Source organism: Larimichthys crocea, chromosome XX, assembly GCF_000972845.2.
Source record: "Larimichthys crocea isolate SSNF chromosome XX, L_crocea_2.0, whole genome shotgun sequence".
NCBI classification, from domain to species: Eukaryota; Metazoa; Chordata; class Actinopteri; family Sciaenidae; genus Larimichthys; species Larimichthys crocea.
The window spans coordinates 1,291,414-1,305,616 of NC_040030.1; the positions used below are offsets into that span (position 1 = coordinate 1,291,414).

The window sequence follows — 14,203 nt, forward strand, 5'->3', positions numbered from 1 at the left end:
TTCCTTCTAGAGCCCTGATGACTTTGGCAATTCCCTGATGATTTTCTTGACAACCCCTGAACAGTTTGTCATGGTGGAGGTGGTACTAGAGCAACTAATCAGTTTGTTGAAACGAAACATCAATCGAATCATCATTTAAGTCATTTTTCACCCAAAATGTCAAATATTTTCAAGCTTTTCTGCTTCTCTCCATTTTACAGCATCCGAAACTTGAAAATTTGGATGGTTTGGATCATCTGTGGGATATAAGGACATGTGAAGGATTTTTTCTGGTGCCATTTTATCAATTTATCATAAACATATTCACCAGATTAATGAATAATAAAAACTGAAAGCTGACAACCTAATACAAACATTCATGGTCCCCTCAGGATGAACTGTAGGAACTGACTCTCTTTACAGGGTGGCTCCAAACAGTTTCATGGGAGGCTCAGTGACTGGAAGTGAAAATATCACATTAATTATCAAAAGGAGATCACGCAGAATAACCTAAACGTGTGTGGTTTGGTTAGAAATATAGTTCAGATACAGCAGTTTTGGGCAATTTTACTATTTTTCCTCACCAATTTATTTATTAATGTATTTAGTGTAGTCTGAAGTTATGGCAAACAGCAATATTAGACTATCCTGGCTCAATTTATAATATCTATGGCATGAAATAACATCATCGTGATCCCATAGTCATGCAGGAATTGAGCCCACAGTCTCAGACTTTAAAACCTTGTCTAGCTCCATTATAAATCTCATTATTCCCATATTTTATAACAACACTCCTATCAGCATCTGACATTGTTGTTGTGAATATGTTAGCAAGACAGCGTTAAGCTTAAAGCACTGCTTTGCCACCAATCACACCATGTTGTGGCCTTGAGGACATGGTTATATAAACTGATGTACTGGGAGCTTCCTTCCTTTAATGGAGACAGTAAAGCAGGCTTCCTCGCCTCCTCCACAGACCCACGACACCGACAATATAAACAGATTTACATCCTCGCAGAGGCTGAGGAGGCACAGTGCACAATCCCCTCACGCCAGACCACATCTTTATATCACAGCCTTCTTAAACTGCCTCAAACCGTGGACGCAGAGATGCGAGGAAGAAACAGCTCCCACGCTGCTCTCCCCATCGTGCCTTTGCACTCACTCGTTGTATCATACTACTGCTCTCTGTGGTGGACTGGAAAGAGCAGCAACGTGTCTACTTAGCATTTAAAGATTTAGGAGGACCTGCAACAGGGGAGGAGGGAGGTGAAGTGGAGGTTGAAAGAGAGAAATAAGATAAAGGAAGAGAGCCGAGGGTGTTTGGAGGATCTATGGTGGCTGGAGGAGACAGAGCACAGTAAACAAGGAAGGTTATGAACCTAGAAATCAGCCTCAGCATTCTTCCTTATGAAATCCAACAACTTTTACCTCCTCAGATGTGCTAAAAGTAACCACGTGTGTTTATAGAAGCTTTCTGGCAGCATCTATGCAGCTATAATGAGCACACATCCACGAACATGCGTGCACACTTACCTAACACTTATCCGAGAACAAAATATAGGTCATCTCGTGATGATAATTAGAGCTCTATTTGTGATCCCGATTTAGAAAATCAGCTCAAGACACTTTTCTCATTTTGCCACTTATAGCTCAGACGGTGACGAGCTAAATTTATAAAAATCGCACATCAAAACACATTTTCGAAGGAGGGAAATCTGCTCACAGTTTGCACCATATCACGTACTGACATTCTATGTTAGACGGCTTATAAATTGAAAAGGAAAAGTGGCACTCTGTTTGAATGAGATATGCTTCTTTCCTGCACCCTGTGTAGCTTGGGCGTCGTATTTATTACACGGGATAAAGCCTCTAATATTGATCTGTGTACAGACTGTATCAGCTTATTGTGTGTGCATGCTTGTGTCAATAAAACAGACATGGAGGAACAATCCATGACATGGTCGTTTTGATGATGAGACAGGATGATTGAAAGAACATTAATCAGCAACTGTTTTGATTATAAAAGTCACATTTTTGTTGCCATTTTCTTTCACTATTTATCTATTCAACACATATTTAAAAAGGTCCAGTGTGAAGGTTTTAGTGGCATCTCGTGGTAAACTTGCAAATCGCAACCAACTGAACACCCCTTTCCTCACTCTCCCCTTCCGAGCTAGTAGGAGAACCTCAAGTGATGGTGAAAAATGTGAAAGCTAGTGTTTGATTTGTCCATTCTGGGATACTGTCAAGCTACATGGCCAGACAACATGACAAAGAGGACCCACTCTCTTTGTAGATATTCTTATGGCTAGAACATTAGATATTTAGCCACTAGATTCCACCTAAAATCGTACATACTGGACCTTTAAGCAAAATAATTGTTATATAATAACCAAGTGGCAGCCTTGGAAATGCATTTCCTCAAACGTCCCCATGTTCAAATGTCCAACTTCACAGCAGAAATAAACATGTTTACAGCCTGGTACAAAAAACTGTTTTGGTCTCTGTAGCTAATTTCCCCGTTCATGACAACTGTACTGAGGGTGAATTTATATACAACTCACCTGTTCAGATTATATTAAAGCGTAAAATTATGCAGAATTAACAGCATGGACACACATTTGATTTAAAATTATGCAGAATTAACAGCATGGACACACATTTGATTGACAGGCTCCAACGGAAATTCACAAATTAGCCAGGAGCCAGTGGAGGCAGTACTACCAACATGGTGACGGCACCACAGGTCCATTCTTTATACTGTCAATGGTTGTAAACCTACTAGTCCAATGCTAATAATAAAACCAACAAAATAAAGACAGAGGAACCCCCTAACAAAAATATAGCTCCAAGTAATGACCACACACGGCTGCAAAAACAAGATTTCATTTCTCAAAATGGAACAAAAAATGTAAATAACTCTTCTCTAAAGACATCAAAGCTAGTTTTAGGGAGACGTAACGGCCTTTGCTGTTGCGTAAAAGTGGAAAAAAAAGTGCACGCATGTATATAATTTATGACATTTATGGACAATGTAGCAAGCACATTGTAAATAGACACCGACTGGGAGGGGAAGCATGCAGACGACCGGTTATCAAGCCGTGCCTATCATGTTTAGTTTACTCTTGCCTGTTTGAAAAGGTAATCAGAGCTGTCTGTAGAGTAAAAATGAATCATATTAAAAAAAAAAAAAAACATATTTCTCCTCTGATCTGGAGTCTGTATTGATATTTTAAAATAGGTGCATGTGGTCTGATGTGAGAGGCCAGAAGCTGATCTGAGGACAGATTCAGGATCAGAGTCAGCTTCTGTCATCTCAGTCAGACCTCATCGGTGAGGTGAGGTGATTCAAACGGTTCGCCTCCACATGGCAAACCACACACACACACACACACACACAAGACGAAGACGACAGGCCGGTCAGATCTGCTCTTCAGTTTGTAAAATATTAATAATACTTCTAATCAAACTGTTAATTTTTAATCACTGTGATGATTAAAAACAAACGGTTTAACCAAACAAACGTTTTTCAGAATAAATCGCACCAACGGTCAGCGTTCGAATGCGTCAAGACAGAGCCGTTGTTATGAGGCCACTTCCGGTATGACTTTTCAAAATAAAAAATAAAATGTAGCAAAATAATGAACATTTTGGTTTTGGTTTTGTTATCTATAAAAATGCGACCATTGAGCGAGTACAGGCTGCAACTAATGATTATTTTCATCATCGATTAATATAAGGATTCTTTTTTTTGATTAACCGTCAGGAAAATGTCAGAAAATGCATGAAAAATTAATGTTTACAGAGGACTAAATAAACCAGAAAACATTCACACATGAGGAGCTGAAATTAGAGAATCAGAGAGACGTAAATGGTTGAGTTGTTTAATTGTTGGCAATTAACTGTGGCAATAGCGTCGTCCACCAGCGTGACCAGTTCAAGTCCAGCATGGACTGATAGCTAGAAAAGGTGCCAGTTAATCTCCAGGTGCCCTTGAGCAAGGTGCCAAAACCTTAACTGCGTCGTAACATGGCAGCCCATCATCACTCCACCATCTCATCTCTGAGAAAAAGCAGGAAATCTCCAATAAGTTGAAGATGAATTTGTTAATTAAACAATTGATGATCGGTTGATTAATCAATTTAATTCCAACCAATGCACACTTTTTATTTATAAAAAAGGTAATATGAAGTTAAACAGGATGAAATGTTAGTAGCAGCTTTTGATGTAAACTAGTACAACTGGGTGAAATTAATATTTGATAGTGTCTATCACTTTCATGGGCTACAAAACAAATCAAAATTGGTTTCAAAGCACTTCACGGTTACTTGTTTGATCCAGAATAAAACGTACACCATGTTGGGTTTCAGTTTCTGGACATAAGATGATTCACACGTTCAATCTGTGGCTTTAGAAATACTATCCTACCACACTAATTTATTTATTTTTTAATTCTCTAAATAGGTCTGTGGTTTTATTTTGAAGGCCCCGCTCCTTACTTCCCGTTCCTCCGGCTCTAACGGTCGCCAGCTTCCCGCAGCTGCTCCGCGCTGATTGCGGCTCGAGCCGTCCAGCTGCCCCGCCGCCCTGCTGCCGGAGGCGGCCACAACTTTCGCGCTAACCGCGTGGTCTTGTCCTCACACACAGCTCCCACGCGTTTTAGACTCGAACCAACATTTTTTAGATATTTTAAAGAGACATGTCGAGCCCCGGCGTGTTGATGCTCACTCCCGCTGCTCCTCCAACCACACAACCCGGGCAAAGATGCTCCGGCAGCGGCGTGCCACGACAGATCTCTGCCTCTCGAAATCCACGTTTAAATACCAAAAAAAACAAAAGATTAATAAATACATGATTAAAAATCCTCCTTACCGTTGACATCGGTTGATGCGGGCGCCTCCTTCCTCTTGCGGGTTTCAGAGAAGCTGTGCGGTGCGGCAGCTGCGGACTCTCTGCCTCCTCCCACCGGCCGCCCCTGGGCTCTGAGCTGCTGGGATACTTCCACCTTCAGAAAACCACCAGTCCGGCCCCGCAGACTGCCTCTCTGCCTGCCTGCCTGTCTACAGACAGCTGCAGCTAGACACACTGCTCCACAAATACGAGATCCTTGAGTGGGCAGGGCGCGTCACCCCGCCCGTGGGCCCTCCCCTAGTCCCGCGTCGTTCTGCCGTGTGCAGACCGAGCCCCGCACCAGACCTCATTCAAAAACCTGCGGGGTTAACGAGGCGTGCTGCAGGGTTTGTTCCGTGACAAGCTGAAAGTAGCAGCTTTGATTTGAATCATCAAAATGTTAAATTCGGCATATGCAAAACAAAAAATATACACGTGTGTGAAAGGAAACTGGGAATAAACTGAAACCAAACTCTAAATTCATGAAGTGAAAGAGGATGAGAGTTCTTGTGTCATATCTCTAGACTGTTTCATAGTAAAATATAATACAAACAAACACAAACAATGAACTGAAAGCTATAAATATATAAAGATTAACATAAAATAAAGAGTGTGTAGGATTTAGTCCTCTCCGTCCAAACATGTAGGAAAAACTCTGACATTAAAAGCAAAAGGTCACATCTAGATCAGCGTTTGGCTTCTTATTTTCAGGTGATGGAAGTATACTAATGGATATTGCGTTCCATTCTTGTCAATAAATACTAAAAAACTATACACTGGACCTTTAAAAGTCATTTTTAAAAGGTGATTTAAAAGTTAGAATTTGCGTCTCTGATCTCCTCAGGACTCAGAGTCCAAACTACAAAGGCTCTGTCAACGCCAAAGAACGACCAAGAATGAAATCCGAGGGTCTCAGGGAGCAGGAAGGGACATAGGGCACTAAAAGATCTGCTAAATAACTCGGGGTGAGGCGTCTAAAGGCCAGAAAATCTGAATAAATTCTGGTAGCCAGTGTAAGGAAGTCAGTAAGTAAGCAGAGACGAGACAATAATCTAGTTGAGTTGCTATGAAGGCATGCACACACCTTGAAATGTTTCAAAAAATGACATCAAACTTTCTGCTGTTTGTTTGATGCACGACAGGATCCAAGAAAATGACTGCAGCCTGTGAATCTGACTCGCTCTTTAAAACATACTGTGACCTCAAACACTCCCAGGTTGTCCAAGGCAGAAAGTTGGCCGTAAACCATCAATCCAATTAGATAAGATCAATCTAATTTGATCATCCCCCAACCTTATCCATGTTCACTCAATAATGCGCTTCTCTAAATCATCTGAAACAGTACACAACTTATCCCCTAACATAAAATGATCCATTGATGGCTCTTAAGCTGAACCCATTGTTCACTTTGCAGCTGAACCAGCATGTCGGAGCAGGCCCTTTCTATTGACGCCCACATAAAACGAAAAAGAAACTAAACAAATCATGCAAAGCAGATAATCTGCCTCCCTGGTTGCAAATCACTGATGCATAATTAAAGTTATCAAGTACCAGGCATCGGTTATTACTTCTCAGCCCCGTTACCTGGAGGACACTTAAAGCTCCAGTTGGTGCCGTCATTCCACATCTCGCCACGGCTTTGATTATGATTCACAGTTTCGGTTCAATTCAATCGATTTCACTGCATTTAGCTGAAGGGCACATGCTCTGCTCTTTGCCTCAGCCATGCAGTAACAGCAAGATAATCAACAAAAGTATGTGCACACGGTAGAACTGGTTTAGCAAATAGTTGTAGATCATGCTTAGTGGGTGTGTACAGAATGGTATTCCCCTCCAATGATCTACAGGAAAAGCAACTCTGAAGCAACATTCCATAACTAGTCTTCATGAAATAACAGATTTAATCAGGTGAACGTGTACACCTGTTCTCGCTGTGTAACCTCACACTTAACGCTTTACAGCAGTCACAGACCGTCAGCTGTTTCACTTATTTTAGTGAAATGTTTTCTGGTTTTCCCTCTGATGTCCACCTCAACATCAGAGAGTTTCCTGATGGACAGTGAAGTAAACTGCTGCCTTCTGTAGCTGCTGTTAGCTCAGTTTGCCCAGATTTGTGAGCTCCAAGCACCAGGGGAGTGTTAGTGTTTGTACCACAGGTGTTTTGAACGACCAGGGTGAAGTGGTTTTTAGCTGATTCTGACAAGGGAGTAGAGCCAGTGTCGTGCCAGAACAGGAGCTGGGCAAGTGGGCTCAGCAGCCTCTATGGACATAATGACAGGGACGAAAAGACCAAAGGGGATGTTGACAGAGGAAGCTAAGAGAAGAAAATGAGAGAGTGAGCGAGCAAGAAGCTGTCAGGCAAGAGTAAATCCAGGACTGACTTTTAGTCTTTGGTGAAATAAAAGGCTGAAAGACAGACGCCGAGCTGGGCTGACTGCTGTTGGACACATGTACAGCTGTCCATATTTACGCCAGTGGCAAACTGGGGTGCTAAATCGCAAACATACCAATTTCTATGTAATGTTGCTTTAACACGGTGGAAGTGTGGGAGGCATAAAAGAGCAGCTGCAAACTGAGCTTTGACCCACAAACCTCAAAGCGGCACACAGGAACAACCCATGGTTTTCTTCTGCAGGTATGCCATGGTGTTCCTTAAATGTTGGTTTTCCTTTAGAGGCATCCACCATGATCCAGGTTTAAAAGCGGATTGCACTGATGTTAAACATAAAAATTCATGGCGCTGAAACACTGCATGCTCTTTGATTGCAGAGTATGAAACCGTGCATGACCAGGACTTTCCAGAGACTTTGTTGCTCCCATGTGAGATTATTATTTCCCTTCCACTGGAGATGCTGGTAGTTCTTTTGTGTGTGTGTGCAATAAAGAGAAGTCCTCTTGAAGGATGAACTCATTGTACTTCATGTTATCTCCGCACTGCAGTTATTTCACTGGCAATATGTTTAGTGTTGATGAGATGCTACGGGATGAAGCAATTCAGTGAGGGAGAACACCAGAGACGTTGGCGGAGGAGGTAAAGCAATCCATCAAACGCTGCTGTGAAAATCTGAGTCATGCCTACTGTCAATTACATTAGTGTGTGTGTGTGTTTGGGAGATACATTAGGACAGTGTGTGGTGCTGTCAGCTGAGATCCGGGGACGTGAGCCATACTGGCAAACAGTCATTTGTGCAGCTTAGACGAGCAGTTTCAGCTCATAAAACTGCCGCAGGACACCCTGCGTGCAGACTAATGATTTCAGCCCAGAGTGCTGTTTGATAAACAAGTCAAAGGTGGTTCTTCAAAAAAGAGCAGAGCAGTCTGCTGAGGTCTGTACTGAGGCTTGTCGTTCTCCCAGTGGAGACGTGAGCACAGCTCTGGATTGATTCGCCCCTGTGGAGAATACAGGCACCAGCCAGCAGCTTCCAGCTGGCAGCAGGCAGCCTGGACCAGCGCTGCCTCTGCAGGAGAGCTCGTCGTCCTGCTCCTGCAGTGCTTTATCTCTCACCCTCTGTCTGTTTGATGCACAGGCCTCTGTATACACACTGAACTTCTGAATGTCAGATTGTGACACATTAAACCAAACTAAGGTTTGCTACAAAATAAAATCCCATCATAAATTCATCCTGATGTAAACTAAAGTCTGTGTTTCACATGTTTTTATGCATATTACAAAAGGATGTACCTGTGAAAACCACAACATGAACTACAGGAAGCGCACACACCCATGATCATATATTATTCACCCAGACTTTAAAATATAATGTGATGTTCTTGAGCACTGCATGATGAAATGCTTGTAACATTTAGTTTGACTAATAACTTTATGTAAGTTCAACTATTATGAAACCAGGCAGCATTAAAGCAAAGGCCTGGTCTACACTGACACCCAGTGGAGTCAGGCAGGATGTGCACAGACGACTTTTAAAAACACTGGATTGTTTTATTCAACCTGCACAAGGCTGAATAAAACAATCCGTATTTATAATCTCTATATTTAAGACCAATACCTCCATTCAGTAAATCAAATCAAGAGATTTACTTCTGTTTTTTTTTATATATATAAAGTATTATGTGCTGTATTTCATTAGATGCCTCCATGTGGCCGAACTGTGACATTACAACAGTATAAACATAAGAAAGCAGCTCACACTTTATTTTAACCCCCTGTCTGTTTTCTAGCATTTATAAGCAGTATATAAACAATAAATATATTTTCCATATTAGACTATAATGTAATTGTAAACAGATATAATATCATATATAATATGTATGAACATTGACATTAAATATGATGGTTTATTGATGAAATATTTGACAACAAGAGCAGCTGAAAGCTCTAACATGTAAAGGGGAACTGATTTGACACATGAAGTTCTTCGATGTATCTGAAAGAAGCTCTTTAAGGTGTGTGCAAGCCAACAGCCAAACATCAGTGAAGTACAACAACAGCAGACACAGCAGCTCAGCTCCTACCAACGACTGAAAGTCAGTCCCAGATTTACTCTTGCTCACTCTTTCCTTTTCTCTTCTTAGCTTCCTCCGTCGACGTCCCCTTTGGTCTTTATGTCCCCTTTCGTCCATAGAGGCTGCTGAGCTCAGCTCTGATTCTGGCACGACACTGGCTTCACTCTCTGGACCTGAAAACCTCCTCCTCCTCTTCTTCTTCTTCTTCTTCCTGGTGGTCCACAACACCAATGGTACAAAGACTAACACCCCCCTGGTGCTCTGAGCTCAGACAAACTAACAAACTGAACTAACAGCAGCTAACTTTACCATCCATCAGGAAATTCAGTCAAACAGCAAGAGTTGATGCGGAGCAGCCGGAGGCACCATTCACCTGATTACAAGTCAATGCAGCACCGACATGATTTAAAATCTGTTATTTCATGGTAGAAAAACTCTTTCTGCAGGTACAAGAGGAGTTACAGCTCCTCTAAATCTGTTTACAACTACATTATAGTGCATTATAATCCAGCATATTCACTGCTTAATCACTTCCACTTCTTCTATACACTTTAATAAATAAACACACCCATAATAAATCACACGGCAGCATGTCCTAAATAAATCTGTCATGTGTCAAGATTTTCTTTTATTTTGACAGCGTTTCAGTATATCATACAGGTAAACAAGATTTTTGCAAAAGTTAATATATCCATAGTGTTGCATTTCATAAAAATAGTTGCTCCACTTACAGTCTTTGTGACCATCAATAGTACACTGAGTCATATTTATAGAGATATTTGTTCAGGGTCTACACACTGCTATAACACTACACAGTGATACTGAGCCGTTTAGGGTGGAGTTCATGGTGTAGCGCGTGCTGTTGTTTCAACACACACACTTTACAAAAAAAACTCTCTAATGTCTTTTTTTTGTTTTGTTTTTTTGCTTTCTGTAGAAAAACTTACATTTTGGCTCAATGGAAAACAGCTCAGATGTGGAAAGCAGTGAGTTGTGCAAAGGTTGAGCAAAAATACACATTTTTTAAAATTTATTTCTGCTTCGAATAAAGGAGCAAGAATGATGCATGATGTATGGAGGCAGCATGTGCTACAGCCAGTCTGACAAATGTTAAATTTAGATTTGGGGCTTTTTTTTTTGTCTCTGCACAACATCAACACGTGATTGAAGGGGCTGTGAGCCTGGCTGATGATTTTCTTCGACATCCCAAACTTCTCCGTGTGAGATTGTGCTTTAAAAGTCAGGCTGCTTACTCCTCCATGGATCGCAAATGGCAAACATAATGACTCGTCTTCTTTTACGCTTTTTTATTCTTTAAACATTGTTTAAGCACTTCTTGGACCAGAGGAAGGACGGGAAACTTTTGTTAAATTGACCTCTTGTGTAAAAACCTCTCCTTCAATCATAGCTGAAGCAACTGCAACCAACCATGCAGGCCTGGATTTCTCCACGTGTTGTAGCAGTAAGAACGATACTCTGCATTTCTTATTTTAGCCTTTCCGAACCTCAAACCACAGGTGTAAGAGTCTAAGCACGACCGGCTAAACTAGTTCACTATCTAATATTAGCATTTCTGTCCTGCTCTTCATTAGATTTGAGTATGTTTACACTACAGCCAGCAGCGTTACCCGAGATAGCGTTAACTTCGTGGGTTAGTCTTCATCCAAAAAGACTTTTCTATAAATAAAAACATACAAACAGGTTTGTTAGCCAACCAGCCAAACACCAGCCTCATCTTCTCATCTTTAAACACCAGATCTACCCTGCAACACACCGTTTCTTTATTTCAAAGTCTTCTACATGATCACGTGAAGAGTTTTTGCCTGAAACTTGCAGCTTTAGCCTAATTATCTCAGCACATCGTCATGAATACAGCCATCAAGTGTGTAATTAAGCATTATAAGTGCTTTTTTTTTTGTCAGCTGGAAGCATTCAAAAGTCAGCCAGACACACTATCTGCCAGTTGACTGTTGACTTCATCTGGATAATTGTCAGTTGGCAGCTAGAAATATGAGGCAGCTTTTGTTTACTACTGTTTGTGCCCATTATTTCATAAATGTTGGCGAATTTCAAGTTGCCCACCCCTCCCATCGATCGCTGTAAACCGCTGTACCAGAATGGAAACCATAGCAACAGTAACTACAGGAGGTGTGGCTTAGTGACATGTCAGGTGTCGGGTACACCTGCATGTTTATGCCTTCAAACAGAGTCAAACTCTGGGGGCAGGTAAAATAAATGAACGTCTACAGGGAGCTTTGGCGTGGAGATGTTCCTAATATCACACAGTGAAGACACAATCGCTGAAAACAAATCAAATTCAGCAGCTGATCGTCGCTGTGACAGGTGCAACCTCTTCTCAGCCGATCTGGAAATGATAGAAACGTGTCGTCTTTCAAACTGAGAGGTGTTCATTCATTCATTCATTCAGGTTACAGATTGTTAGGCGGGCAAGCTTTTGACACGTAAGATAGATTCGATATCAGATTTTACAAGTTCAGTTTTGTTTTTTTCTGCGCTCCGTGCTGAACTTTAAAGACACCATCTCATATTTATGGAGATTATAAGCGTCAGACCTCATTAGGAAATCAGTAATGACCCAGAATGAACCACCTGCACAAATAAAGACCATCAAACACTCCTGGTAATGGGCTAATTTTCACACATAAGCTTGTGAAATAAACTATATATTTCACCATGTCACACTCATATCTGAAAGAATACTGTTTATTATTTATATCTGTAAAGTTGATGTTGTATAGCAGCCTGTTCTGAACCCTCCTAAGTGTTTTTGGGAGTTCAACCTTTGACTTACAAGCCAACCTCTCTCAGTCAGTCTAAGGCACTCTGCCCCTCGGTCGCTCCTTCTCTCAGCGTCCGGCTGGACATCGCCGTCGTGGATTGTTTTGCTCGTTAAGCACAGGAAATGAGAAAAATGGTTTGACACGGCACCCCCGATGAACTCCGGAGGATTCAATCACAAACAGACCGTGCAGACAACCCCACTCCCAACCAACCAACCAAAAAAATAAAAATAATGCAATCACAGGGCTGAACGGGAGTGTAGAAGAGGGAGTGTGTTCAAAGTTCTTGTCCATGTCGCGCCGTTTAGCTCGTCTAGACTAGAATTTCCATCGGGCTCAAACTAAGGTTCTGTTCACTTAAAAGATGATCTTATTTACAAAATGTTCCCACATATTCATATTCAATTTATAATATATCTATGTCTATAATCATCTGATAGATTATTCAAGACAGATTCAGGCCCATACAGTCTCTGTTAAGGCAAAGTTCTGATGAGTAGATTTCATCTCCGCTGTCACTCTTTGTTCCATTCGCTCTCGTCAAAAACAGGCAAACCTTCTTTTTTTTTTAAACATTCCAGTTCATAAAACACTCCATTGTGAAGATTTATATATATATATATGTATTTATATATATAAAAATCCAATGGCAACCAACAGTTGCTTATATTTGCATGTTTGTCCCCCGGTTCTGCTTTGGGGTGAACTCAAAATAAAGTTTGTACCCCCCCAAAATGTTTCCCCGCCACGCTACACACACACATTCTACTTCCATTTTTATTCTTTAAAAAGTGGATGATTTTCCAGTTTCTTAAGGTGGTGGGTGTAAAATATTTCTCAAAATAATTTAGAGTACAATATCATAAATAAAACTCTAAAAACACGTGGTCCAGATCACCCTGCCTCCCCTTGGTTTTGACTCTGTGGTCTATGGGAGAATGGCATCGAGGCGCTTGAGGGGGATAAAGGAGCACAGGAGGGTGTGAGGATGCGTAGCTTCATCCAGGTGGGGGTGGGTTAGTTTACATGAGTGTGGCCACTGTATAACTGCTGGAGCCGCGGTGTTATCTGCTCAGCGTGGACGTGCCTGTGCGCAGTGTGCTGGGCAGCTTGTCCGATCCAGGGATCTTCCAAGGCCCGGGAGAGACCGTGGCCTTCCTCCCTGCTGCGCTGCCTCCGCTGCTGGTGGTGCTCTTGTTGGGCAGGCTGGGCCGGCTCTCTCCCAGACCCCTGTCCGGTTCCCTGGGCCTGGGGTTGCTCTGCTCCGACTCCACCTGCTGCCCGCCACTGTAACGTTCCACATCCTCCCTGCTGTTCCCGTTAGTGTGCGGGAGCTTGGAGGTGCTGGGAGATTGGGTGGATTCTCTGTTGTCCCCTGTGTTTCTGTCCTTGGACCTTCCTCTGGTGCTCCTGGTAGGTTTGGGCTCCCCGCTCTGCCCCTCCTTGCCCCCTTCCCCCTCAGTAGTGGGCTGCACCCTGTGCCCCTTGTGGGTGGACCTGCCACCCTCCTTCTTGGCTCTACCGCTCCCAGCCGCTCTCCTTGCCTTGCTGTTCGGATCTGGATTTAGCAGCTCGGCCTTTTGGGGGCTCTTCGAATGCTCCTTCCTGCTGTCTCCTGCCACCGGGTCTCGAGGGACGTCCAGAGGCGACAGGTGAGGCGGGTCGGGGGCTGGGGCCAGATGAGATGAAGGCGATGACATGGAAAGGCTGTCGATGGGAGGGGCTACTTCCGACAGGCTTGGGGAGGCTGAAGGGCGAGCATCCCATGGGGCGGCATTATCTGGAACACACATACACACTGTCAATAAAATACACACACACACAAACACACTCGGCTTAAAAGCTTGCACACATGCCACGGCACAACCAAACACTAAATCAAAACAAAGATAATCAACACGGCAATCATTCCTATTCTACAAGCTAAAAGCATTAAAGTAAACATCAGAGCAGGACTACAGCCTACTCCCAACGTGTCACAGGGCAACTCCACTTTTAGACAACATCAATCTGCCTCCCATAGCTCTCTTTAAAGCCTTGGCCAATCTAAAACCTTGGCGGAAAAT

At 42.5% G+C, this 14,203-nt stretch overlaps 2 protein-coding genes across 12 annotated transcripts in view; both read right to left on the minus strand.

Moving 5' to 3' along the window:
- Window positions 1-5,104, minus strand: part of si:dkey-97m3.1 (fatty acyl-CoA reductase 1) — a 61,633-nt gene extending 56,529 nt beyond the window's left edge. Inside the window, exon 1 of the mRNA XM_019278461.2 lies at window positions 4,855-5,104. Within this exon, the coding sequence (XP_019134006.1) occupies window positions 4,855-4,863 (9 nt within the window). The 5' untranslated portion in view covers window positions 4,864-5,104. The remainder of the gene's footprint in view (window positions 1-4,854) is intronic.
- Window positions 5,105-10,465: 5,361 nt separating this feature from the next.
- magi2a (membrane associated guanylate kinase, WW and PDZ domain containing 2a) overlaps window positions 10,466-14,203 on the minus strand; it is a 224,191-nt gene continuing 220,453 nt past the window's right edge. For 8 of the 11 annotated variants that reach the window (XM_027272505.1, XM_010738926.3, XM_019278453.2 and 5 more), the window contains one exon: window positions 10,466-13,917. In XM_027272505.1, the coding sequence (XP_027128306.1) occupies window positions 13,202-13,917 (716 nt within the window). In that variant the 3' untranslated portion in view covers window positions 10,466-13,201. The remainder of the gene's footprint in view (window positions 13,918-14,203) is intronic. The other 3 variants (XM_019278458.2, XM_019278455.2, XM_019278456.2) reach the window with 2 other exon arrangements.